The sequence below is a fragment of the Hydra vulgaris genome, chromosome 06, assembly GCF_038396675.1.
Source record: "Hydra vulgaris chromosome 06, alternate assembly HydraT2T_AEP".
Lineage (NCBI taxonomy): Eukaryota > Metazoa > Cnidaria > Hydrozoa > Anthoathecata > Hydridae > Hydra > Hydra vulgaris.
This window is the reverse complement of record NC_088925.1, coordinates 38,927,248-38,954,909: the sequence shown is the minus strand read 5'-3', so window position 1 is coordinate 38,954,909 and position 27,662 is coordinate 38,927,248. Positions and strand designations below refer to the sequence as shown.

Here is a 27,662-nt window from a genome sequence, read left to right as displayed (position 1 = left end):
ATTTCATTGAACACAAAAACTTGATTATTTTTCTTTTTTTTTTTCATTGGAAACTTCGTTTAATCTGGTGTTTGCTTTGACAGAATGGAATTGTTAAGTTGCCCTTTACCAAAACCATTAACTTTCAATTTTTGATTGTGTATTATTTCATCACCTGCTGTAAACTGAAATATGTTTTGCTATAAAAATCTTTAAAAATTAAGCTGGTGACAAAAAACAAAAACGATTCAAAAACCCGACAACAAATGAAAAGTGTTTGTTTAGCTTTTCCAGATTTGTTTGGAAAAAAATTAATATAATCTCCGAGATGTATCAGATTATTTAGTAACTTATGTAAATTAGCTAATATAAATTAGTAATTTATGTTAAGCGAGTCACAGATTGAAGTAAGTGTTTTTCTATTTTGAATTAAACTTTTTTCCTCCTTAGTTCCAGAGAGGTTTCTACAGTGTTTATTTTTAAATATTATTATTAATATTATTATTATTATTATTATAATATATATATATGTATATATATATATATATATATATATATATATATATATATATATATATATATATATATATATATATATATATATATATATATATATATATATATATATATACACACGTATTCATCTATTGGAAAAAGGTATATAACATTTTTTTTAAATTAATATTGTAAAATAGATTAACAAAAAAGATTATATCTATTGCATTTTCAGATGAAGATTATATTTGTCATTGTTTCGCTAATCCTTGTAAGCTTAACGCTATCAACGCCTGTTGAGGATGATGACTGTTTATCATTATTCAGTAGTGAGGTATAATTTTTAGCATATATTTACTTAAAAAAATAGAAAGAAAGAAAAATTGATTTCTAGATATTAAAATATACGAAAGCGGAAAATGTACGCTGTGCTTTTAAAAAAAAACTGATATATAAATATAGTGTATGTTTTGATTAAATTAGCGTAATTTATTTATGGTATCAGTTTAGGGTTAGTTAAGAACACATTTTTACCTAGTTTTTTTTTAAACAAGAGTAAAGTATATATTTTTGTACACGCACATAAACACACGCACACTCAGTTGGTCTATCACAACGCATCGCATAGTGGTAGACCAACTGAGATTAATGAAGACAAAGTAAAAGCATTGGTTGTTGCTATTCGGCATAAAACAGTTTTTAAAATTGTTCAAAAGCTAAACACATCAGAAACAACTGTTTACAATCATCAAAACTTGGATATGTGAAAAAGCTTGATGTTTAGATTCCACATGAACTCAAAGAAATTAATTGAACGCAACGCATCAAAATATTCAATTTGCTTTTGAAACGGAATCTAAACAAGCTATTTTTAAAGAGAATTATAACTGACGATGAAAAATGGATTGCATACTCTAATATTCAATGAAAAATTATAGTTGAAACCTGGTGATCTCAATCAACCTCGATTCACCAGGTTTTTTTACATATACAGAACAAAAATCTAGAAAAATGTACATGAGACAAAATCGGGAATATTTTTTTAAAGCTTAATTAGCAGGTAGAGACGGAGAATACCAGTTAGAGATTGGGTTGTTGGGTTATAAAACTAATCTGAGTAATCTTAATGAGTAATCTTAATGAGCAGCCAAAAAAAGTTTTTAATCTTAAGCTTTACTTTTGGAGAAGAAAAAAAAATTGATCTGACAGTGTAAACTCAATAAGGATTTCTTTAGCACTCTTGTTGACAATCTCACTATAATATTAACTTGGCAAAAAATTGTTGATTTGCAGGAATATTTATTTTTATTAAAGTTGATTGCACAGTCTTCCCTTTATTAGATGATAGTATAATTAAATTTTTTACACCCCCTGGTAAACATTCATTTCCTCCTATTATGAGTTATTGATTATTGAATGTTTTTATAAAAATGTGCATTTAAAAAAGGTATTTTTTTAAAAAAGGTTTCAAAAGTAATCGAAGCTCTACAATAATCGAGCCAAGCTTAGAGTTGCTTTTAGAGTGAAGTCTTTTAATCGACATTGGTTTAACATCCTGATTGCCGATTTCAAATTGAAACTGATTTGACTTCAGTTCGAAAAAAATTTACATCAGACAAACAAGTTAAAACATACCTCGAAGAACTTTTTTGTTCAAAATATCAGAAGTTTTATAAAGCATCATTAAATTACCGTAAAGATGGTAAACTCATCATAGAACAAATCTGTCAATCTATTAGAGATTAAAGTTACTATTGTAAAAGAAAATTGTTTTCAATAAAATACATAAAAACCGAATCTGGACAAATCAATATATATATATATATATATATATATATATATATATATATATATATATATATATATATATATATATATATATATATATATATATATATATATATATATATATATATATATATATATATATATATATATATATAAAAAGCAATATTTAGGTATGCGCAGCTTATAAAAATTTAGGAAATGATATTGAACGTGGACATGCTTACAGTGGATACCAAGATGTCGATTTTTTAACTAACGGTAACAATATTTTTTTTTTTTTTTTTTTTTTCTAAAACTATCTATTTTTCGTTTATATTTATTGCAAACATTCAAATTAGTATTTTTTTAAAAGAGATAAATTACATTTTGCTTATTTTTAATGCTTAAAGTTTATAGATATTAAATGATAAATATCAGTTTTAAAATTAACATTTGTTGCAATATATATATATATATATATATATATATATATATATATATATATATATATATATATATATATATATATATATATATATATATGTATATATATATATACTTTTGTACGAAAAACAGTGCTCAATATAATAATAATAGAGTAATAAATTAAAGAAAAGAGCAAAAAAAAACAATTTTTATAAACGGATTTTTCTAACGGTTTTTTATGTATTTAATAATTAATGATTGCCATGTACGATTGCCATGTATGATTGCCATGTATGATTGCCATGTATGATTGCCATGTATGATTGCCATGTATGATTGCCATGTATGATTGCCATGTATGGCACGAAACTTTAGGTACTTTTATTCATGTTGTTTTTTCATTTAAAATACAATTTGTGTTTATATATATATATATATATATATATATATATATATATATATATATATATATATATATATATATATATATATATATATATATATATATATATATATTAACAACAAATTAAATATAATTTTATGATAACATGGTAAATTTCATATTATCAAGTTTTCGTTTGCAATCACAAGCAATATATTTTTTGCAAAAATTTTGAGCAGTTTACTTTTTGAAATAGATTTCAGATTTGGTACCTTATTTGTTTCAGCTCAAACAATATTTAGATTTTTATGAACAGTTCAGCTGTTTCTTTTGTAACATTGAGCTTTACTAAATTTAGTTGAATAAAATACTAATATTTTCATTAAACATGTTTTATTCGATATTTTTTATTAATCTCAAAGAAAGCTAATTTTCTAACTACATTCTAAAATAATTAAATATTATCAAGAAAGTTTTTTGACTTGATTTTTAATATAGTTACATAATTACATATTTTTTTAAACTCATGGTAATAATAAAAAATGTGTTATCAATAAATCAAAAATTTATTTTTTACTATTGGAAATCAAGCTTTAGATAACATAAATCCATTACGTAGCTGAAATATATAAATTTAGAAGTTAAATTTTTACGTCTGTAATTTATATCTCTCTAGACCGTATTAATATAAAATGAACAAATTTAATACAAATTGTAATTTGTTGCTTTTTTCTTTTAGCGCTTAAGATGAAGTTAGACTTTTTAGTTCGACTTGGGCTTTTGAGCAAAATACCGCTTGTTGGAGACGCACTTAATGATTTTGTTGCCAACAATCAAGACCTAATTGCCGGTGTCGTTAAGGGTGGAATATCAGGACTTATAAAACTCATACCTTTGTTGCTTTCATTCGTAGGATAAGATAAAACTTTGTATATAATTTGAAGAAAATAAATATTTTATTTAATCTTATGTTTGTTTAAAATAAACGAGGATTATATAAACAACGAGCTGGAGTTTTTGTAAGTCGTTCCTTATCTTCCGACAGTTTGCACTCACTTAGTTTGTATTAATTTTTATAAAACTTTTTTGCACCTTTTCGCGGTGTTGCGCTTGTGCAGAGTATCAAGCAAGTTTTTAGTAAGAAAATTAAAAAAAAAAAGTTTATCAAATTAAAAAATATTATTCCTATTAAAATCAATAACTAATTTCGGCTTTTTAAAAACTATTTTGATTTTTAGAACGTGTTGAATAGACCAGCAAAATGAAGGCTCAAAAATATTTTTTCAATAAAAAGTCGATACCTTTTTTTTTTTTTTCCATGCGTAATACCTATTTTACCTTTTTTTTAAGACCAAAATGGTTTTTTGGCTACACATTAAGATCAAATAAAATTTAAAATGCAATGTTATATTGTACTTAAATTAAAACTAGCCAACTATTGAAACAGACAAACTTTACTTTTTGTGATTTTAACCAACCAGGAATTTCTACAGCAATTAGAGAAAACACTTGACATTAATGAAAACTAAAGTCGAACGTATTAATTATTAAAACTCGAATATAGAAGTTAGCACTTAAATTTAAAACAAAACTTTTAAACATTTTAACCACAAAGCTAAATTTTTGCCAGCATTTAAATGAGAAGAAAATTGATTTATTTAACAATATTTAAGATTGTGTTACATTTAAAAAATAATTTTTATTTAATTGCAAAAAATTTAGCCATTCTCAATGAGAAGACTAAGTTCCAGTTTTGCTTATAAGCTTTTGATGACAAGATTTTGCTTTTAGTAAATTTAATTTGACTGAATGGTGAGGCAACTGAGCGCAATTGAAACGTCTGATTTTAATAAAAACGACTTGGAAAATAGAATTCGGTGAGTTGCTTGTTGGAAAAATATTTTTGAAAGAATATCAGAGAAATATATCAAAGAAATATACGAATCCATTGAGTCACCATTTTAATCATAAAAATATTTTGTTAGATTCTATAAATATATTTTTTGTTTATGCGACACAATGTTCGCAAAAAATGACCAACGGAGCCGTACAGTTACGTAGACCTGGGAGATGTGAAAATAGAAGTAGATTGTAGATGACGTCATTGGGTAAGAATCATAAATGAATGCAAAGACTATTTTGTAAAAGGATTAAAATTTTAGGACTCAGGGATATGGTGAACAATAATTCAAGCTCTATTCATCCTAAACAAATGATAAAACAATGGTGTATGAGTAAACAAGTCAATATAAATCCGCTGTTTTATTAATGGCAACCTTGGCTAATATTATCGCACCATATAAAAACAATAAAATAAAACAGTTAGATAACAAAATATAAAGTAAAATAATAATAAATGATAGTTTGGACAATATAAAAAGAAAAAATAGTCTAATAAATGTGGTACTATTTATGGTCTCAACTCTAGATAATAAATTTAAAACTGATAATCACCTGTGTAAAATAAAAGTATATAAATGTTGTTAATGTATAAAGTATATAAATGTTTTTTATACAGCTCCAACATTCTTAAAGATCATGTGAGGGTGGTGAATGATGCGCGTGGTTTGGCCATAAATAGATATGTATATACTTAGACATAAAAATATAATGTACACTTACACTTTAAGAAATAAGCGTCTACACATGCACGTATGCGCACGTATTAAAATAAACAAATTTAATGTATAGAAATAACACAAAGCAAATAAAAAATAGTAATTGATAATTAAGAGTAACTTACCGTTTCTCGTTTTAATATGTCTTATAAATATAATAAGTAAATTCCATTCATAAACATCGAAACTAGGTTTAGATAGTTCGTGGTTAGTACGAAAGTAGTTAGTAGAAAATATGGTAGAAAATGTGGCAACTCCAATAGTATAAGAAATATAAATCTAGTCTGATAAGTAGAGACAATAGCTATCACAAAAAACCAATGATATATTATAATACTAGATGTCTAACTTGCAGGATTTTATTAGACGAAAAGTGAAGCCGCTTTTTTGTTTACAAACTGAATCCGCCATTTGTAATAAGGGCAAAAGCTATATCCGACGTGCAAAATAAAAGTTAAAAATGAATGTTCAGAGCATCTAAAGTTACCAATAAGTTAAAGATCATTCGAAAACTCGTACAGATAAATATCTGTTAGAATATAATACTGTTGCTCCATTCTCGTCAAAACATTTTATGATTCCAGGAAAATATTCATTTATACAATTTATTACAATTACAAATGCATCAATCTGCTTGTTAATTGGTTTCACCAAGTCATAAAATAAATAGTTATCAAGGAGCTGGGTAGCTAATTATTCTGTTTTACTGGAGCCATCTAGTTCCATATCAAGTAACTCTAAATGAGAAAGACTTTTTCCTGCTGGTATGTTAACTAATTTCTTTTTTGCTAACTTTGGTCTTGTCACAATTGAAGTTCTTGTCAATTTGAGAGCATCCAAAAATGACAAACTGATGGCTGACACCTCAATTTTTTAATTAGAAATTCTCATAACATCTGGCTCTGATTTTCTCATTAGAAAATCAGAGCCAGACGTAGACCTATAGAATGGATTTCAATTGATCGAATGCACACATTAGTCACGGTAGGCCACAAGCCATCACTCTTAGCCAAAAGAGCCACAGCCCCGTGCTGGTGTGGAATAATGTGCTATGGAGTGAGATTTTAGATCCAAGCACATAGTCAACGAGCGCTAATCCGACTTGCATTGTGGAGCTTCCGAATGAACGCGTGCGTGAGTGTCAGTGTAGTCATTAGGTTATTAAGCGTCGTTACCACATCCAGCGGGATAGCTTAATGTCGTTTTGTAGTTGTAGTGTACATTGAAAAAAGTCAGGGCTCACCAGCCACAAAGAATATATTTATTGTTTAAGCGACGCAATGATCTCAAAAACTGACATAATAATACATCATTTAAAAAAATAAAAATCATATGTAATAATACATCATTTTAAAAATTAAAAATCATATGTAATAATACATCATTTTAAAAATTAAAAATCATATGTTATAATACATCATTTTAAAAATTAAAAATCATATGTAATAATACATCATTTTAAAAATTACAAATCATATGTAATAAAACATCATTTTAAAAATTACAAATCATATATAATAATGCATCATTTTTAAAATTAAAAATCATATATAATAATACATTATTTTAAAAATTATGAAAATTGTGTTAATAATCTTTTATGAATTCTTGACTTCTATGACAAAAAGGGAGTTTACTCAGCCGTACCACGGTACGGCTGAGTAAACTCCCTGGGAAACTAGTGGGAAGGAGCCCCCTTCCTCCCAAAACCTGCCTTTAGGGCCCCAAAATCTTAAAAATTTTTCCACTAGGTATTACCAAAAAGAAAAAAAAGCTCTTTAAATTTCAAAAAGGGCCCCAAATTTCTAAATGGGTCCGCTAACACTCCAGAGCTCTCGCCTTATCTCCTCATTGTGAAATGTGGGTGAGCCTAGCCGCAACTATGCCACTCAGACACAAAAAGCATCATGTTTTACTATTTCCAGAACGGAAATAGTAAAATACGAAGTTTGTATACGCGAAAAGTTTTTTATTTAATACTTGTGTTTAAAAATTTTTTGACAAAAGTAAAACAAAATACTTGTTTTATTTATATATACAACTATATAGTTAAAAAAATTACTTTGTATCCACAGTTAGTACAATGTTCAATGTATCCTCCATGTGAACACCGTTCACATTTGTATAGTTTTTGCATACTTCATAAACCGTATATTACATACTGTTACAGTCAGTCATAAACTCTATATATTGCAACTATATAAATTTATATATATATATATATATATATATATATATATATATATATATATATATATATATATATATATATATATATATATATATATATATATATATATATATATATATATATATATATATATATGTATATATAAAATAAATTGATTTTAATAAAAAAGTCAGCGTATAACTATTTTTTAAATACATTTTAGATGCAATAATATATTTTTACATTATTTCGTTGACCTATTGTGGTCAGAGTTTGGTTTTATTTGAACATTAGTTATCGCATCCTTACGGTGTATTTGAAATTCATAAAATCCCACGGTGCATAGAAACATACTCTAAGACCTTGCAACACATCCCCAGAGATTTTATTTTTGATTATCATTAGAAAACATTTCCTCATTCAAAAAATGTAAACGACAACTTTTTTTAGTCGGGGCCTGGGGAGAAAACACACATTTTAGGGCAGTGCCCAGGAATTTTGTTGTTCAAGATAGGTAGCTAATAAGCATGGGGCATACTCAAATTTTTAGTATGTTGATACTGGTAGCAAATGAGGATGACTTGCAAAAAATTAAGGTAATTGAAGCTAAACCAACCCCGCCCCGATCCCTAACTGCCCCCTTCCTAGAACTACGTCTCCTTTAATCGTAAACTTTTTTTTTTGTTCTATCATAAAGTAGATCAAAATTCATCGACAGATTTCAAATTTCATCAAAAAATCTTTTTTCGTTTAAGATTTATAACAATGCAAAGCCTAAAATTACCCCTTGAAATAACCTTAAATGGTCTCAACTTTTAAACGAAAAATTTTTTTTTGATGTAATTTGAAATCTGTCGATGAACTTTGATCTAGTTTAATATAAAACAAGCAAAAAGTTGAAAAGTGTATTTTGGAACCATACCCTAGGGGGGATTTGGGGAATCTTCTCGAACACCACAAAATCATGCCCATGCCCCATATTTAGATTTTCAGAAATATTTGTGATAGATTTATCAATTTTATTTTTTTAAGTTTTTAAAAATTTTTATTTATCATTAAAATTTACAGACGGATAAGTAATTTTTATTACTTTCTATTTACATTTTTATTGAAATAAAAACAAAGCAAAGCAACCTTTAACTATTAACAATTAGTAAAAGTTAGCAGTTGCTAATTGTTAACAGTTGCATAATTACTCTTTGCACGCGTTGATATACGAACTGAAAGCATGTTTTTAGCCATTATATTGACATGTGTTTATAGGCATTATATTGACATTTGATTGATATAACCGATATATCATGCCAATATAATCAATCCATATCAGAAGTTTTTATTTGAAGCATTCATTTAAAATGCCTAAACATGCAAAAGAACATAGTGATTTTGTAAAAAAATTTTGCATTTGCTGCTTCAGGAAAGGCACGGATTTAAGACCAATAAATAACCCTGAAACAACTTATTTAAATCTAAATAAAAAGAAAAATGACTACTCAAACCTTATCAAAACTATATTCTGGAAAGATTATTCAGCGGATAATCCTGACCTTCCTACCATGCTTTGCTCAAAATGTAGAAAAAAGCTTGCAGGGACTGATCCTTACTTCATTATGCGGCCGTGTTATGAAGGTAATTATAACTATATTGATGTTTAATTTACTTCATTTAAAATTTAGTTTCGCTATTTTAGTTATTATAGTTGTCATACAAGTGCTATAAAATTTAGACCTGAATACCAGAGTTATTAGAGGGAAAAAATGTGAATGTTTTATTTGTGAAAATGGGCGCAAATCAAAAATGGAAAAAATATTGGCCCCAATGGTTGATTGTGTTTCGGGAAAGCTTGTTTATCAAGGCGCTGAAGATGTTTCAAATAAACCTGCACAAAGACTAGTTTATCAACATTGTTATGCCCAAGTGGGACAGGGAATTCCACATCCCTATACGAAATTAGAAAGACAAAAGAATTTGACTGCCATTGTAAAATCAACATCCCCAACAACGCAAGGAAAAGTTCTGTCCAGCTCTATCAAAGATTTCAGCACAAATGACTCAGAGAACACCTTAGTTTTGAAAACCTTTGGTCCGAAGCAACTCACTGTCTCTTTCGGAAAGACTGAGGTTAAGAAACCTTTCTTTTCTTTAGATAAATTGAACAAACTTCAATTAAAACTACATTCCAGGTAAATTTTTGTTGCTTAAAAATACTTTTAAAAATTAATTTGTTATGAGTTTAAAGCCAATTTTTGTAATAACTTTATTATGATTTATAAGTAATCGCAACATGATTGAAGTTGCACGATTTCTGAGAAGTGAGGCAGGACGAAAAAGTGTGGAATCCGGTTTCTATATTAAACTGATTGAGAACAACGAAATAATTGGAAATTTATTCAATTGTGATAAACTCCCATTGCGATTAAAATTAAAAGAAAGCGAAGAGGTAAGTAAACTATTTCCAAAAATATTATTTTATAGCTAGATTGCAATTTGTATTATTCATTTTGATTTTTTATGAATGTATAGTTGGTAGAAAAAGATACTCCTATTGTGTATTGCAATGACATTGAAGAACTCGTAGCAATGGTACTTCATCACAGAAGTCAAGAAACAAATGATGTTGATATCAAATTAGGTGTAGATGGAGGGCAGGGATTCCTAAAAGAGACACTGTCAATAACCCTAAAACCAGAGTTAAAAAATAATAAAATTCCAGAGAAACTGAGCAAGAGTGACGGATATGCGTGCAAAGATTTTAAAGATTCAAGCGTCCACAAAACTATTATATTGGCCATTTTGCCTTCATTGAACGAAAAATACCATAACTTGCGGTTAATATTGGATAAGCTAAACATTTCATTCTTAGATTACACAGTATCTGAAGATCTAAAGATTTTGCTTCAAATGGTTGGAAAACAAACTGCAACATCAAAACACCCTTGTCCGTATTGCATGACGTCATCTCCTGACTTTTAAAAAGCTGATCATTATACTCTAGAGTCTTTGTGTACATTGTACGACCAATGGATGGCTGATGTTGCAAATTTAAAAAAAGCTAAAAAATACACTAATGTTGTTAACTCCCCTTTATTAACAGGCAACAAAAACAAAAAAATACTAGAACTTGTAAATATTCCTGGACTACATATACTGCTAGGTGTTGTAGACAAAATTTTAAAAAGAGATTGAAAAAAATTTTATTTGAAAACAAGGAGTGTGGGTTACAGTTTGTTAATCAATATCTGTCTAAAATAAACATCTGCAGAGTGTCCTACCAAGGGCAGCATTGTTTGGAAGGCAATGCTTGTCATAAATTGCTTAAAAACATAGACAGCTTTGAACTGTTTTTTCAAGAGTTTAGTCTTGGAGTTTCCGCTGCCAAATATATTAAGGTACTTAGAGATTTTGAAAAAATAGTCCATGGTTGTTTTGGAAAATCATTAGGCTCCACGTATGTTAAAGATCTAGTGGAGTTCTCTACGAGCTATAGAAATCTAAGGGCTACAATTCCTTTGAAGGTACACATAATTGAGCAACATGTTATTGAATTTATCAACATGAAAGGTCGAGTCTTTGGTATGATAAATAACTTTTAAACTTGATTAAAAATAATTTATAATCTTAGTAATTAAATACTCTATTTCAACAGTTGAATCGTAAAATTTGCATAATTTACGACGAATATTTATTAAATAAACTTGCATTTCTTTTGTACTTCTACTGTTCTATAGGCTTAGGTTACTGGACTGAACAAGCTCTCGAATCTATTCATCAGGATTTCAATCAGTTTTGGAGAATGAGAAAAGTTGGAGAGCACAGCCCAAACTATATAGAGGCGCTGAAAAACGCGGTTGTTGCTTACAACTACAAGCACTTTGAAAGTAGCTTTCTATTTGCAGGAATGTAGTTTGTAAAAAGTAAAGTGTTAAATCTCCTATGAACAAACGTTTAGTATGACTTTGAAATGTAAAATATCAATCATAATGTAACCATAAAAATCAGAGTTTATTTTTTTACTGTAATAAATAATTGTAGCAAACCCTTCTCGACCCCTTATAGCCCTCCCCAGGGTATGGTTCCAAAAAACACTTTTCAACTTTTTGCTTGTTTTATATTAAACTAGATCAAAGTTCATCGATAGATTTTAAATTACATCAAAAAAAAATTTTTCGTTTAAAAGTTGAGACCATTTAAGGTTATTTCAGGGGGTAATTTTAGGCTTTGCATTGTTATAAATCTTAAACGAAAAGAGATTTTTTGATGAAATTTGAAATCTGTCGATGAATTTTGATCTACTTTATAATAGAACAAAAAAAAATTTACTATTAAAGGAGACGTAGTTCTAGGAAGGGGGCAGTTAGGGATCGGGGCGGGGTTGGTTTAGCTTCAATTACCTTAATTTTTTGCAAGTCATCCTCATTTGCTACCAGTATCAACATACTAAAAATTTGAGTATGCCCCATGCTTATTAGCTACCTATCTTGAACAACAAAATTCCTGGGCACTGCCCTAAAATGTGTGTTTTCTCCCCAGACCCCGACTAAAAAAAGTTGTCGTTTACATTTTTTGAATGAGGAAATGTTTTCTAATGATAATCAAAAATAAAATCTCTGGGGATGTGTTGCAAGGTCTTAGAGTATGTTCCTATGCACCGTGATCCGTTCATCGTATTTCGTAAATCCGTTCATCATATTTTTAAATCCTCTAAATCATTGTTCAATATGCTAATAATAACCGGTATTGATTTATCGATCGGTACAGATGGATATAAATATACTACATCAAATGAAACTTGAATTTCATTAGGGTCTATCCTCCATTCTTCAGCATCGTTGACAAAGCTACTTGAATTAATAAGTCGAGTTGTATTTTTATTTAATGTTGGTTGAATGATTTTAACCAGATACTCTGATGTTCCATAAGGTGGTTTGTTAATAGTGGAAACAACAGGACGCATTGGGTAGTTTTTTTCTGGTTTGTGAGCTTAAACTATCCCATAGATTCTAGGTGGAACGCAATCTGATGGATACATTTTAAAGTAAGTGGCATTGTCTAACTTACACTGTTTTCTTAATTTACATAACAGTTTTTAAAATTTAGTGGTGTATGTGGGTGTTGGGTCGTAATCAATAACTTTACTATTTTTTATTTGTTCTTCTAATTTATCTTTTGCTTCATTTTCATTTAACAAAGCAAAACCTGCTCCTTTGTCAACTGGATATATCTTTAGATGTGAATGCTTTTTTAGGTTTTGTAAAGAAAAGCGTTGTTGTTTTGTTAAACCATCTTTTAATTTTAATTTTAAAGAACTAGTTAGGATTTTCGAACAGTTTTGTCGAAGAATTTCTGCCTGTGTTTGTTTATTTGTTGTTCGAGTTATAAGGCGCAAGTTTCAATATTAGTGATGATGTCCATATAAGGGATATTCTTTTGTGGTGGAACAAACTTTGAACCAAGATTAAGTAGTTCAGTAGTTGCTTTATCCAGATTAATATTTGTTAAATTTAGTATAGCTGCTTTTAAAATTCGATTAGGACAATTTTTTTCAAAATTGATTTTATAATTGATATTATTTTGCAATTTATAGTATTTTTCTTTCATTTCAGTTTTTTTTAAAACATGATGGTAATTCTTAGACTTGTTCGTTATACTATTAATTAACTTAAAATCATTAAATCTAATTTGTGATTGGAGACATAAATTTAATTCATCAATTAATTTCTTACTTAAATATAATTTTTCTTTACTTCGTTTCGAGCATGAACTAATAGTTTTTTTCTGTACTCTTTCATTATATTTTCAGCCTTTTTCGTACGTAGTATACAAATATATATATATATATATATATATATATATATATATATATATATATATATATATATAAATATATATATATATATATATATATTATATATATATATATATATATATATATATATATACATATACATATATATATATATATATATATACACTCTGTAGTATCACTTACGGGGACAAATTTTACAAAAAAAACGAACACTTACCCATATTAGCATTATCGGAGACATTTTATTGTACCCGTTAATTTTTTGTCCCCGTAAAAATCGTTTTTTTTGTAAAAAAAATGTCCCCGTAAGCAACTTTTGAGTGTTGCTACATCGGCTGAGGGTTTGGTTTGGATCAGCATTAAGGTCAGGCTTAGGGTAAGGGTTACGGCAAGGTTTAAATATGGTTATATTACTGTAACTAATCGTTTTCGTAAATAGGTGAAAATAAAAATGAAATATAATATATAATAAATAAATAAAAATGACAAAAGTAAATATAAAAAATATATTTTTATAATAGATAAATTTAAATATGTATAATTAAAAAAAAAAAAATTAATATAAAAATTAAAAAATAATTATATTTATTATAAAAATAGTATAGAAAAAGGAAAAAACAAAAACAAAACGGGAACAAAAAAAAACATGTTCCCGTAAGCGCCGACTAAGGGTATATATATATATATATATATATATATATATATATATATATATATATATATATATATATATATATATATATATATATATATATATATATATATATATATATATATATATATATATATATCTTTTAAAATCATATTCTTGTTATACAATATTTATATTTGTTAAATTTGATTAAAACTGCTGCGTATAAACTTTTTGTTTTAAATATGTTTCGATGTATTTACACAATATTTCGCTTACCTTTTGCGGTCAGCATCATCAGGTGTAATAAAAAACGTTACAAAATTGTTACAAAACTACATAAATCAAACCGTCAAAAAAGAAGACATTACAGGCGTAAAATAAAAATAGTTTTTTTTAAATGGTATAATGGTGTCAGTTAAAACTTAAAATTTTAACTGACGCCATTATATATATTATATATATATATGGATGCAAGAGGTTCAAGTCAAATCTTGTAGGATTTTCAGGATTTAATGTTTTATATTCAGTTTTACATATTAATTAGCTTTCCTACAACTATGTAAAAGTTGTTATTCTTACATATAAATGGGATTTTAAAATATTTTAATACCATGAAAGATACTGTTGATTAAGTATTGATTTCAACTCTGTTTGCGTATTATAAAGTTTAGCCAAGGTTTAGATTAGATTAGATGAAAATTTATTAGAACAGTGATACATGTTCTAAAGGACACGCAGGTCCATAAAATATGAAGGACTCTGATAACATGCCCTACAATCACATAACACACATGCGAGATATTTTACAATATATATATATATATATATATATATATATATATATATATATATATATATATATATATATATATATATATATATATATATATATATATATATATATATATATATTACAATTATATATAAAACCACATTTATAAAACAAAATCTAGTTAGCCGGAACAGTATTTTTCAAAGTGGATAGATTTAATTTTAATTTTGAAGCTCTTGATATTTTTGGCGTTCACGACGTCAGACGGCAAGTTGTTCCACGTATTAACAACCCTGAGCGAGAAAGAGTATTTACGGACATCTAGTTTTCATTTTAGTTTGCGTAATTTGAAATTATGTCCTCGAGTGTAAATATAGTTGTTAATTAAAAAAAAACTTGACTTATTTAAGCAAATTAAATTGTTCAAAATTTTGTAAGGTGTAATCAAGTCTTGCTTAAGGCGACGAATTTCTAGTAGTTCCAAACCAAGAATTCTAAGTCTATTTAAATATGAAAAGTTATTTAGGTTAGCAATCCTCTTGGTAAAACGTCTTTGTACTCTTTCCACTGTTTTTTTCATTTTAGTGCGGTATGGCGACCAAATTGGAGAGCAATATTCTACGATCGGTTTTATATAGGTAGTTTAAGCCTTTACGATAACACTTGGATCTGGAGTTTTAAAACACTTAAGGGTTAGATCTTCTCGAATGTTGGATGCGCGGACGATATTTGAAATATGATTATTGTAATTTATTTAAGAACCCATGGTCACACCAAGATCTTTTGGGTTTGTAGACCAGGTTAAGTTATGATCTCCTAATTGATAGTTGTAATTTATAGTTTTACAAAATGAAAGTAGGTGCTATTCTATGAGTAAAGTAGTTATTATTGACTACTTTTAACTGCCATTTTTTTGATCAGAGATAAACTTTATAAATGGCAACACCAATAATTGGATGTTAAGAGGGTTATACCTCCAATAAGGTATTAATATGGAACTTTTTTTAAACACTAAATGCTTGTCCTAAACAATTTTTTAAGGTGCTGAAAAATTTCAAATTTTTCAAATTTAAATTATTAACTTTTTTGGTCGAATATTTTGTTTATCGCTGATTTTAAAAAATTTAAAAAGTTTAGACAAAACAGTATCTAAATTAGTCTAACTTGACAATTGAAACTTTTTCTAATTCTTTAGCAACGGTCTTAACAATCGAGAGAGCCCCAGATTCTTGATAATGGAAAAAAAATATCATTAAGAAATTGTCTTTTTGATCAATTTGTAAACTTTAGAAGTATTATTGTTGGAACTTTTCAGATTTTAATTGTTTAAATTTTTTACTCTTTAAATAACTTTTTCTCAATTTGGCATTCTTTTAATCTGTTTTTTTAAAGTATTGAAATTTTCAGCATTCATTTTTACATAGAAGTCTATGTTCTGAATTGAAGAAACATTAAAAAAAAGAAGTTCTTTATTATGCGTTTTGTTAAGTATTTGTTAATTGTCTAAATTAAGTTTTACTTTTGATTTTTTTAAATATTTTTTTAGATCGATTAGAACTTGCATTGCACCATTATTGTTTAGCTTGCAAAGTTTGATATAAATATCTTTTTGCAATCAAATCATATCTTGGAACTAAAAACCTGTACAATTAGGGTCCTAATTATTATCCTAATTATTTTTAAGCATAATTACTTTTTTAACTATTTTTTGGTTGTTTGGTTCTGTTATTATGTTTTTATCCTTTTTAATCTAAAAGACATTATTAAGATTAAACATTTTATATATACTTTAACAGTTTTTTTAGGTATGTATCACCTTAATGCATTTTTAAAATGGGAATACACAAGTATGGAGTAAAATTTTAAATAAAATAATTTCCTTCTTTAAATTATGTGAAATATATGTACCTTTATATAGTTAACCATGTACCAAAATTCCCTTTTCATCTAAATGTGTGAATTTTTTATTTTATTTATTTATACTGAGGTTCTTAATGTTATTAATTTATTTAAATATATATTATTTTCCTAATTGTAAACAAAAAGTTGGATGTGGGGATTTTTTTGATTCTGGCTGTGAAAAATTTAATTGGTCATCGTTGTTTGATAAGCAAAAAAAAAACATCACGATTACCATCTCTAACACAAGTACCCTTCACAAAGTCTTTTTAAAATTAACAGTTTTATAAAAATTGGTAAAAAAAACTGTAGTTTCATCAATATGGATGAATAAGATTTTAATGCAGCAACAGTCTCGTCAAAATAATCTTAAACAAGTTAAGACATTTTAACCTTCAATTTGTTTACAAAAACAATTGGCTTTCTTTATTAAATTTTTCTCTTTTCTTCTTCTTAAGTTTAAAAAAAACAACAATCATAAACTTAAGGAGCCACAAAGAATATTAACTCTAGAATAGAACTGCAATGTGATTATTACTTATTTTAACAAGATAACTCAAATTGGATTAACATAAATAAAAAATTAGCAAGAGCGGGCATGGGCAAGAAGCTAAACTGGCTGGTGCATAAGCGAACTAACACAACACTGTGTCCGGCATTTTAAATTTCTTTATTAAATTATTATTTCTCTTATCAAGAAATGTAATATCAATTAAATGTTTTTAGAATTTTTTATTTTTTACCAGCAAATATAATTTGTTCAGAGTTCTTTTAACGATTATCAGTTTCTTACCAGATATTACTCAAACTTTTGCTGCGCGTATATCCCGTCACTTGATGATATCAGAAAATTCCCATTTTTCAAAATATCCCCATTTTTCAAACTGAACAAGCAATTTTTGGATCATTAATAAACACAAAATTGCCAATATTTTAATGAAATCCTGAGTTTCTGAGCGTGTCTTTATGAAATTCACGTAAGTTAATTACGAGAAAAAATATCCCTCCCTACCAAGAAGCTACAGAAAAATTGAAACTCCAACGAATACGTTGCAAACTCGAAAAACTTTGAGTTTCTTCCGCAGAAAAATTTGATCCGTTGTCACTAAAGATATTGAAAGGGTGCGTCAAAACAACCAATAAATCAACAAAGACCACAAATTTAAGCTTTCATTGTACAATTTGGAACCAAATCTAAATAAATAAAACATGCACTATAAGATAAAGCAAAAAATATGTAATAGGCATAAAAACGCAAAAGGAGAGAGGTTCAGCACATGTCACGACTGCTTAAGTACTGCAAATTTGCTAGCATGTGCAAGAAGCTAAACTGGCTGGTGCGTTAGCGAACGAACACAACAAAACTAAAGAGAAAGTTGCACCTACATTAGCTAAAGAACAAAGTGGCGAATTTTCACTAAACTATGCTGCTTAATTATTCCGTATACCAGTATCAGCTCATTAAAGATATAATCCGCGGTATAGTAAAAATAACTGCAAGTGATTCGCCAAGGTTAATCTCAATTGTTTTACAACGTTACACCTAGTAGAAATTAGCACAAGCTTTTCATCAGCCGGAGGGATCATTTGTTGAGCATCAGAACCGTTAGAAATAATTTATCATTCAAATCCGCTTCTTACACGCTAACAGTAGTAGCAGGGTTTTTTAACACGATACAGAGTGAATTTAAAAAAACAGGTATTATTAAAACGCTTCATTTTATTTGTGAAGTTTTTATTAAATTGGATTACACTCAACTGGATGAGTGGAAAAGCTGACGTGGACTTTCATGCCATTAAAAAAATTACAGATGTTAAGTTTTATCTTTGGATTATTCAATTACTTACTAAAGCTTACAAATTACTGATACGTTTATCAACTAAAATCTTTGTTATCCCAGCAACTATAATTTATGCCAGTACCACCATCACTAGTACATCATTTTAGCTACATGCGTTGTATAGTATTAGCCCGAAATTCAACTTCAAAGTTAACTCTTCTGCAACCAACCTTCAGTATTGTAGTACTGCTAGTAAAAAGGAAGTTCAATAAGAAGTTACAAAAAAAATAAAATTAGCCTAATTGCTTGCCGCGGCTTTCCAAAAAATGTTTTGCAACAAATGTTTTGCATCAAACATGTTGACACAAAAAATCAAAACAGAGTGGACGTTACAAATTTTAAAGGGGAGTCTATTATATAATAATATAATAATAAATTCTTGCTGTACACATGTAATGAGGTGAGTCTAACACCAGGAGATGGTAAAACTTTGACAGCCAATTTTTATCTCAATAAGTTTGAAATAAATAAAAAACTCAATGATGATGGGAGAAAATAGCAGCAAAGACAACTAGGAAACATCACAAGTTAACTTTGATGATGCATCAAATAAATCAAGCAGCAACAACAACAACAGCGAATCCAACAAAAACAACAGCGACTCCATCAACAACAGTAGCAGTTTTTTCAACTTTTTAATTTTTTTTTTAAAACTCTCAACAGCGTATGTTCATTTTACGTTGGCTGGCAACCCTAAGGTTTTTTCTTAGGTTTTTATGCTTTTAGCGCGGGAATAGTTATGCTTAAGTTGCTTTAAAATTTAATGGTTTAAACATTCTGATTGAATTTTTGTTTTCTTACACAATGGTTTTTTTCCACTCAAAAAGAAAACTTTATAAACCTTTAATTCATCTGTGGCAGATCTAAAACGCGTTATTGCTCGGTAAATTATTACACGATAAGTTCTCAAAATTTTGAATTCAGGTACTCATCCGAATCTTTTATAGAGTTTTAGTTTCCAAATCAGTTTGTTGTTATAGTTTTGTTATTTTTGTTTTGCGTTTTATTAAGGCTTCTATTAAGACTTCTATTGCCATAATTTTATGTGGATTTTTTTTACCATTTTTATAATTATCCTACTATAGCATGCTACCATTATTTAATAAGTTGTAAATCCTTAGTTTACTTGGTGCTTGTTAAACTTCATCAGATTAAGATCAAACATCAGAACTTTAGTTTTGATTAGTCTGATGTTTTTATTTAATTTTGTCAATTTAAGCAAAAACTTATCGAGATAAAACCTACGAAAAGTTTTATAAAAGTATAACAAAAATTACAAATAAAGTAAATGAGAATTAAAAGATTTTTACGCGGGTTTTTTGTCCTCAAGAATGGCAGAAATGAGTGTCATAAAGTTTCTCGTAATAGATAAAAGTGGTAAATAATAAACAAGATATTTAATTTTTTTTTTTTTTTTTTTTTTTGCTAAGGGGTCCTTCACAAATATAAAAAGCAATTAATCAAAATTATTAAAAGTATGTTAACAAATCAACAATTGTAACACTTATTGCTTTGAGTTTTTGTTTAAAAGAGTTGTAGTTTCTCTGTCCAATAAAATATTGATAACAATAATTTCAAACTATTTAACTCATTAAAAATGGTTTGCAAAAAGTAATGCAAAAATTCACTAAAATTTCTTTAAAAAATGGCTGCTTAAATAGTTATAGTAATACAAATTGCTGTATAATGCTTGTAAAATGCTTGTAAAATTGCTTGTAAAGACTATTGTTGCCTAGCTTGAAGGTTAAAATTTATATTTTAACAACCATTAACAAATGTTTATTTGGCCTAGCTTTAAAGAATTTGCTTTCTTTTCATATGCAACTTTTTCTGGAAATCCATTACAATGAGGTATAAACCTTTCATTTCATTAATATATATATTTTTTTATAACTAGGACTTTATTATGGAGCTGCAGAGGTGTGGTCTAACAAACTTTACCATTTTAATATTAAGATATATGAAGCTTTTTCTGATTATGCATAAAATTCTTTGCGCTTTACACGTAGCTAGTTGAACCTGATGATTTCATTGAATAACACTATTACCCCTGAGTCTCGTTCTTTCTTATGTTATTTTTAAAAGAAAATTTTGATTTTCAAGTTTCATAGTGAAATTGAAACTATTGTTTTCCAAAATGCACAGCACTTTTACTTGTGTTAAAATTCATAAACATTTATTTAGCCTTTTTAAACTAATTTATATTGGATTTTCCGTCGGCGTCATCTGGTATGGCTATACTATGTTGCAGAAATGTTACATCTTTTGACCTAATAAATCAAGTAATAAGACTTTTTAATATGTTTGTTTTCCCCATTTTTTGAACTTCAAATTACTAAATGTACAAAGCTAATTTATTAAATTTTTTTGGAACGTTTTTTTCTTTGTAAATTTCTAGAAAATTATTTAAGTTAAGTTAATATAAGATAATAATACGTGGTCCATAATTAATTCAAACTTTTTCATAATTTAAAGTTGCTTGTTACACATAAATTAAAAATAAAAGTTACAAAAATCTTAAATATAATTTTTTTATTTAAATCTTACCCGTATGTAACAATTTTTACAGTGATTTGCAGGTAATACAGGCTAAGATTTTGAATCGGTAATAATGTAAATCAGTGTATTAACTAATCAAGTTTTGATTCATGTTAGTTTATTAGAATTAATTTTGCAGAAGTAATTTGTTTTTACCGTTTGACTTTCTTGTTTTCACCTTAAATTTGTAAAAATCTAAAACACAGAAATCTTCCGTAACAATTTTAAAACATTGCAGGTCTTACTACAAGCACTCGGCTTATAAATCAGAATTAGTGGAGAATATAGACATAAAGGGGATTTCCATTAAATTCGTCAACAATTTGTCGGCGATTTTACCTCCTTCGCTTCTCCTTGTTAACAACTTTTCAAACTTCCAGAGACCCCCGGCTACAAAATTACGTACTAGTTTACAACTAAAACAAAATAGTGATTAAAAGAAAAATGCTTAGAAAAAATAATTTATTTAAATTTATACTTATGAACATATGTCAAATTAATATAACCGTTTAAAATTACAAATGTTGCTGTAAATAAAAAGTGAATAAAAAGTATTGAAAAAAAAACTTTTATGTTATGAACATATTTCGAGTTTATGGCAACGGCCTACTCTGAACAAAAAAAGTTTATGGCAACGGCCTACTCTGAACAAAAAAAGTTTATGGCAACGCCCTACTCTGAACAAAAAAAAGGTTAAAGGCTTCACAAAAATGTATACAACTTACGCAATTAAATTATGAATATATTTCAAAATAATACAACAGTTTAAAAAATCTGTTTTAATATTTACAAAGAATTGTTTTAACTTCAAACAGAAACAAGATTAAAAAGTTAACAAACTATAAATACTTTATTAACATATTTTTTTACAAACAAATTCATATTTTACATCTACCCATGAAGATGCCAAATGTTCTTCAATTGTTATTATTGGTATTGGCTCTGATTCAATAACTTTTGTGCGACCTAAATACCAGACAAGTCAACATTTTTTTCACCTAACCATTCTACACTTAACATCTTTCCTTGAGCAATAAAATCCATAAGCTCTCTCTGCTTTTTAGCAACCACTTGCATTGTAGAAGTTTTGTGCCGTTGGGGGCATATATTTTTGACTGGGCCCATTCATACATTGATTGAGCTGTTGAACGTGCTTCTTAATCATGGCTAATGAAGAAACATAAAGCTGACAGATTTTACAAATCCACTCAAACAATGAGAACTGAATCGATGGAAAATATATGAAAATTTTTTGAACGATTTTGCTAATCAAGGTATTATCTTTTCAACTATTACAGACTGATTGAAGAAAAGATATAGAAATCTGTGTCAGTTTATAACAGATGCATCTGGTTCTTTAAGGCCCTTGTTAGTTCGGCTGATTGGCATTGGTGGGGGATAAACATTTCAGCAATGATATCAAAGAATTTTTTTGACAATAAGTTAAATCACAGCATTTGACAATTCTTTGAAAAGACTAGCTTGTTTTTACATGGTTTTTACAACAAACTTGATCTTTGATTATTAAATTTTCAACTTCAAGCTCAGGTTTTTCATTCACAATATATTTTGCCACAGTTGAAAAATTGTCTATGTTTGTTTGATTTCATATTTCTGACAATGTTTCACCAGCATATTTGAAGTTTAATTTTTTCAACTCTTCATCAGTTGTTCAACCTTGTGTGTCAAGGTAGCTTCCAAAATGATTATGTGGCAAAATTAGTCTTGAAAGTTCTCAATTTTGCGGAGCCACTTGCCTTTCTACTCAATAAAACACGCTTCTACCAGGCGCATTTTTTGTTTCAAGCGTTGCACCAATGTTCTGCTTTACAAATTATGGATGACCACATCAATAAGTTTTTGATACCTTTTATTCTTATCAGTTCTAACTTCTAAAAGGATCTGGTTTTATCAACTTGTTGCTTAGATCCTTTTTAAAAACTTCAAACTCTTCCAATACAAGAACCTTTCATAATCCAGTTCATGGCTGTAAGCTGATGATAAGGAATGCATGGCTAACCTAATGGCTATGTAAGTTGGGCCTAAATATTTTACAGCTTTGGGTTAATCTAAACCGTCTTTTTGTATTTTAATATCAGCATAAACAGATAGTGTGAGTTTGTGCCTAGATGTTACTACCCAGTTGCAATCAGGCAATTTAACACAGTATTTAACATGCATTAAAAGTGGAGCTTGCTTGTTAGCGGCTGTAAATACAATTGGGACTCAGGCTTTTTCATATTGACTGATGAAGCATATTTCTCAACAAAGAATTTCATTTAAGTAATTAGATGAAGTTCTTTGTTGAGGCCACTTTATCTAAGTAATTCAATGTAGCTGTACAGAATCTACCATCAATGTGTTTTAAGTATTTTAAATCGTTTTGTGCTCGAATTAACTTTACTGGTACAGTTATTACATGACGTTTATCTTCCAATGATAAACTTCATTTTAACAAGAGCTGAGTATAAATAGCACTTCTACTAATTTGAAAACCTTAAATCTTTTTAATTGTTCAGATTTCTAACACTACTATAAATATCACTCTGTCTTTTGTCACAAGCAGCAGACCCAGAGGACTGTAAAAACTGCCTAAATTTTCTTTTTTTCAAGTAGTTAAACTTATTTTAAAAATTAACACGATTAACATCAACCTGTCTTGACCTCCCGCCTCCCTCTTGTCTACAGTTGCCAAAAATTTCAGACAACTCTTCCCCCATATTTAGCTGACGCAATTAGAGGACAGCCCCATAGATACAAATACAAAAAAAAGGTTTTCAAACAAAGTTTAAATTTTTGTTTTATGAAATATTTACAAAATTTAGTTTTATCCAACAAATGATACTAGTTTTGGTACAAGCTTTTGAATAAGTACCGTAACTCCTTTTTTAAGAACATTAGCGACAAGATCTTGGTTTTTGGCTACGAAGTCATGAAGTTTGTTTCCAACAAAAGGAATTTTCATCAATATTCCTCTTTGAATAAGAAAATCTAACTTCTTTTTGAGCACTATAAAAACAATAAACATTTAAAAAGAAAAAAAGAAAATACAAATACCAGTCTTTATTGAGTTGTACATTGTTATAATAATTAGTTTTAACATAATGTTTCGAAAAAAAACAAAAAAAATCAACTTGTACATTTTTTCAGAAATAATAATTTAAAAATTTTAATTAAATGGATCAAATTTCTATAAATATAAAAATATTCCTTAGAAGTATAGTTATTATTATATATTATTATAATATTTATTGAAATCAAATTATAGTATAAGATCAAAGTATTGTATATTATAATGAACTACTAGATTTTATTGGCTCGTAAACTTGATACATTACACATAAAAGTTAGAATAGTTTTTACATTGGTTAGCTCAAACCCTTGCTTTAACTAAATTAAATAGAAAGCAAATACTGGGCTAAACTTATATTTAGAGTATTGTAGAATTGTTAAAAATAAAACTCTGGTTACCATTAGTTAAAAAGTCGACGTCTTCGTACCCATTGTAAGCATATCCAACTTCAATATCTTCATCGAGACTTTTATATGCTGTGCATACCTAAAAATGTACATTTTTAAATTATCTTATATTCTACATCATTATCATTGTAAGTATTTTAGGAATATATTTGGTCAAATTTAGTTTTGGTACGAGTTTTTGAATAAGTACCGTAACTTCATTTTAGAGGACACTAGAGACAAGATCTTGACAATTTTAACCAATCCTACGCTTTCTCTTCTTTACTGCACCACAAGTTTTACCAACACAAATATAAGCATACAGGGTATTTTCAACAGAAAACTTGATAATATTACATATAAATATATAAATATTTAATTTTATAAGCTTGCAATTGATACCTCGTTACTGAACAATGTTAAGCAGTCGTCCTCTTCAACTGATGATGAATAAGCAAAACTTACTAGGAAAAGCGCAAAAACAACTGCAATCTTCATCTTAAATAAATGCATATAAAATCGATCTTATAATATATTTCAAAATTTAATTCAAAATGTTTAAAAAATTTAAAATGAAATAAAAAAAATGTTTTAATTTTTTTTATTTAAAAATTATTCATTATTTCATCATCATTATGTTAATATATATATATATATATATATATATATATATATATATATATATATATATATATATATATATATATATATATATATATATATATATATATATTTATTTATTTATTTCACAATTATATTTATACAACAAGTATATATTTACATATTTAAAAAAAAAAAAATTTTATCATCAAATAATGTTAATGCAAAAACTATAATACTAAAAAGTAAATAAATATAAAAAAATATGTAATACTTTTTTATTTTCACGTTCTTTATTCTATATATATATGTATATATATATATATATATATATATATATATATATATATATATATATATATATATATATATATATATATATATATTTATTTTAATTTTTTAATATTGCGTTTTTACTTTTGTTTATACTTTAAATTTTTTTAAGTTAGAAATTTTGTTATAAAAAAATTTCTTTTACAAAAAAAATATTTTATTTAAAAAAAATTAGCATTTCAATTTTTAAAAGATTTACAATAATATCCGTTTGAGAAATGAAACTTTTAAGTACTTGGTGTAATTCTCTTCAAACAAACCTGCAAAAGCTAAACAAACAGTTTTAGTTTTTGAAAATTTTTGTTATGAAGATCATTTCAAAATGTTTAAAACAGGTGATGAAACACAGAGCGTTGTCACCCAAAAAAAACAGGTGATGAAACAAAAAGCGTTGTTGCCCAAAAATACAAGCTGTTTACTTTTAGGAAAGATTTCAAAAGTAAAGCATATTTACTGTCCTTTTTTTTTTTTCACCAAAATACTTGCAATAATATATAAAATTTTCGAAGAAAATAATTTTACTGATACAGTACAATACAAAAATAACGGTACGACGCAAAAATGACATTACGGTACAATACATACAGACATAAAATTTCATTTCAGTAACCGATGTATTGTTCCCAACGAGTTAAACTACCGAGAGAATACGAAAAGAAGCAAATGCTCGTTTAGTTACCATGCCACCACCCTTTTCTCTCAAATCATCTTTAAGAGTAAATAAAAATAAAATATTTATTTAGTTATTATCATTATATTATCTTTTAAAGACTTTATTCACTTTGTTTTTAATACCGTTGTGATGCATTGAATTATAAAAATGTATTTTTAGGGCAACAACTTTGTTTGTAGTAATCAAGAAGAAAGAATATTAAATGCATTGGCACTAAAAAAAAAATGTAAAAAACTAAATTAAATGTGTTTAATATACTTATTTCAAAATATATTCTAAAAGCAGCCGTGAACAAAAGCTATACAATTATGTTTAAGACAACCAAGTCTTAAACATAATTGTATAGATTATAGTGTAAGATTAATATACGAGTTTTAAATTTCATGTTTTAAAAACAAGCAGTTTGTTGAAATATAAACAATATTTCTCAATGCGGCAAGAAATGTTTCTTGAACTAAAAGCTGCATAAAACTTGAAAAACAGCGAGTCATAAATTGAAGTTGTTATATTTTTATTTGTTTTTAAATAATTGGATGAAGCTGAATTAAAAACAAATTTATGTTGGAGATAATATTGAGTGGATTTAATATTAATAGTAATTTCCAGATAGCTAACTTTAAATGAGAATGATTTAAAAATTAGAGTTAGATCATGGGAACAAAAACACCATAAAAATTGGCCCAAAGGTGCAAAAGCAGAGAAAATCCCTTTTTCAAAAAAATAGCTTGATTATATGATTCATGATAAAAATTTATCAATGCATCATTTTCACTAAAAAAAAATTAGTCAGAAATTATTGTCATTAATCTGTCATTAATATTGTCAACAATTTATAACCCCATAATTTTGAGTAGTCAAACTTTACATAAAAAACTTGTAAATATTAGTTAGTTTTTTACCAAAGCTTCAAGCCTATTGATAAACTTGGATTTATTATGGAAAAATACAATTTTTTTTCTTGAAGAACCAAATTCTCCACCTTCTCCTATTTTCCAGTGCATTTTTTTGTTTTTTTTTGTTTGTTTGTTTAAACGGTAAGAAAAAACATACAAAAGTCATTTGTTTGCACTATGCCAGTAAGATGCTTAGATCAAATACCAATAAAAATCCCGGAATCGTCCTTATTATAAAGTTTTTTGTTTATTTGTAGATGCTCTTATAGAAAATATCAAAAATATAGAATTGAACAGTCTTCCATAGTAAATTAAGTCATGGTATAAACTGTGTTCTCTTTTTTTTGTTGTTGTAATTTTTTATTTTAAATTACAAA

The 27,662-nt window shown here is 27.3% G+C and overlaps 2 protein-coding genes across 2 annotated transcripts; one reads left to right on the top strand and one right to left on the bottom strand.

The window, feature by feature from the left end:
- Positions 1–229: 229 nt before the first annotated feature.
- Positions 230–4,013, top strand: LOC105843803 (uncharacterized). Its single transcript, XM_065800084.1, has 4 exons — positions 230–386; positions 710–808; positions 2,433–2,520; positions 3,789–4,013. Exons 1-4 carry the CDS (start codon positions 363–365, stop codon positions 3,965–3,967), a joined length of 390 nt encoding a protein of 129 aa, XP_065656156.1. The 5' UTR covers positions 230–362; the 3' UTR covers positions 3,968–4,013.
- Positions 4,014–24,101: 20,088 nt separating this feature from the next.
- LOC101237647 (uncharacterized) lies at positions 24,102–25,333 on the bottom strand. Its single transcript, XM_065800082.1, has 3 exons — positions 25,189–25,333; positions 24,799–24,886; positions 24,102–24,336 (listed from the first exon to the last, which is right to left on the bottom strand). Exons 1-3 carry the CDS (start codon positions 25,297–25,299, stop codon positions 24,155–24,157), a joined length of 381 nt encoding a protein of 126 aa, XP_065656154.1. The 5' UTR covers positions 25,300–25,333; the 3' UTR covers positions 24,102–24,154.
- Positions 25,334–27,662: the final 2,329 nt, after the last annotated feature.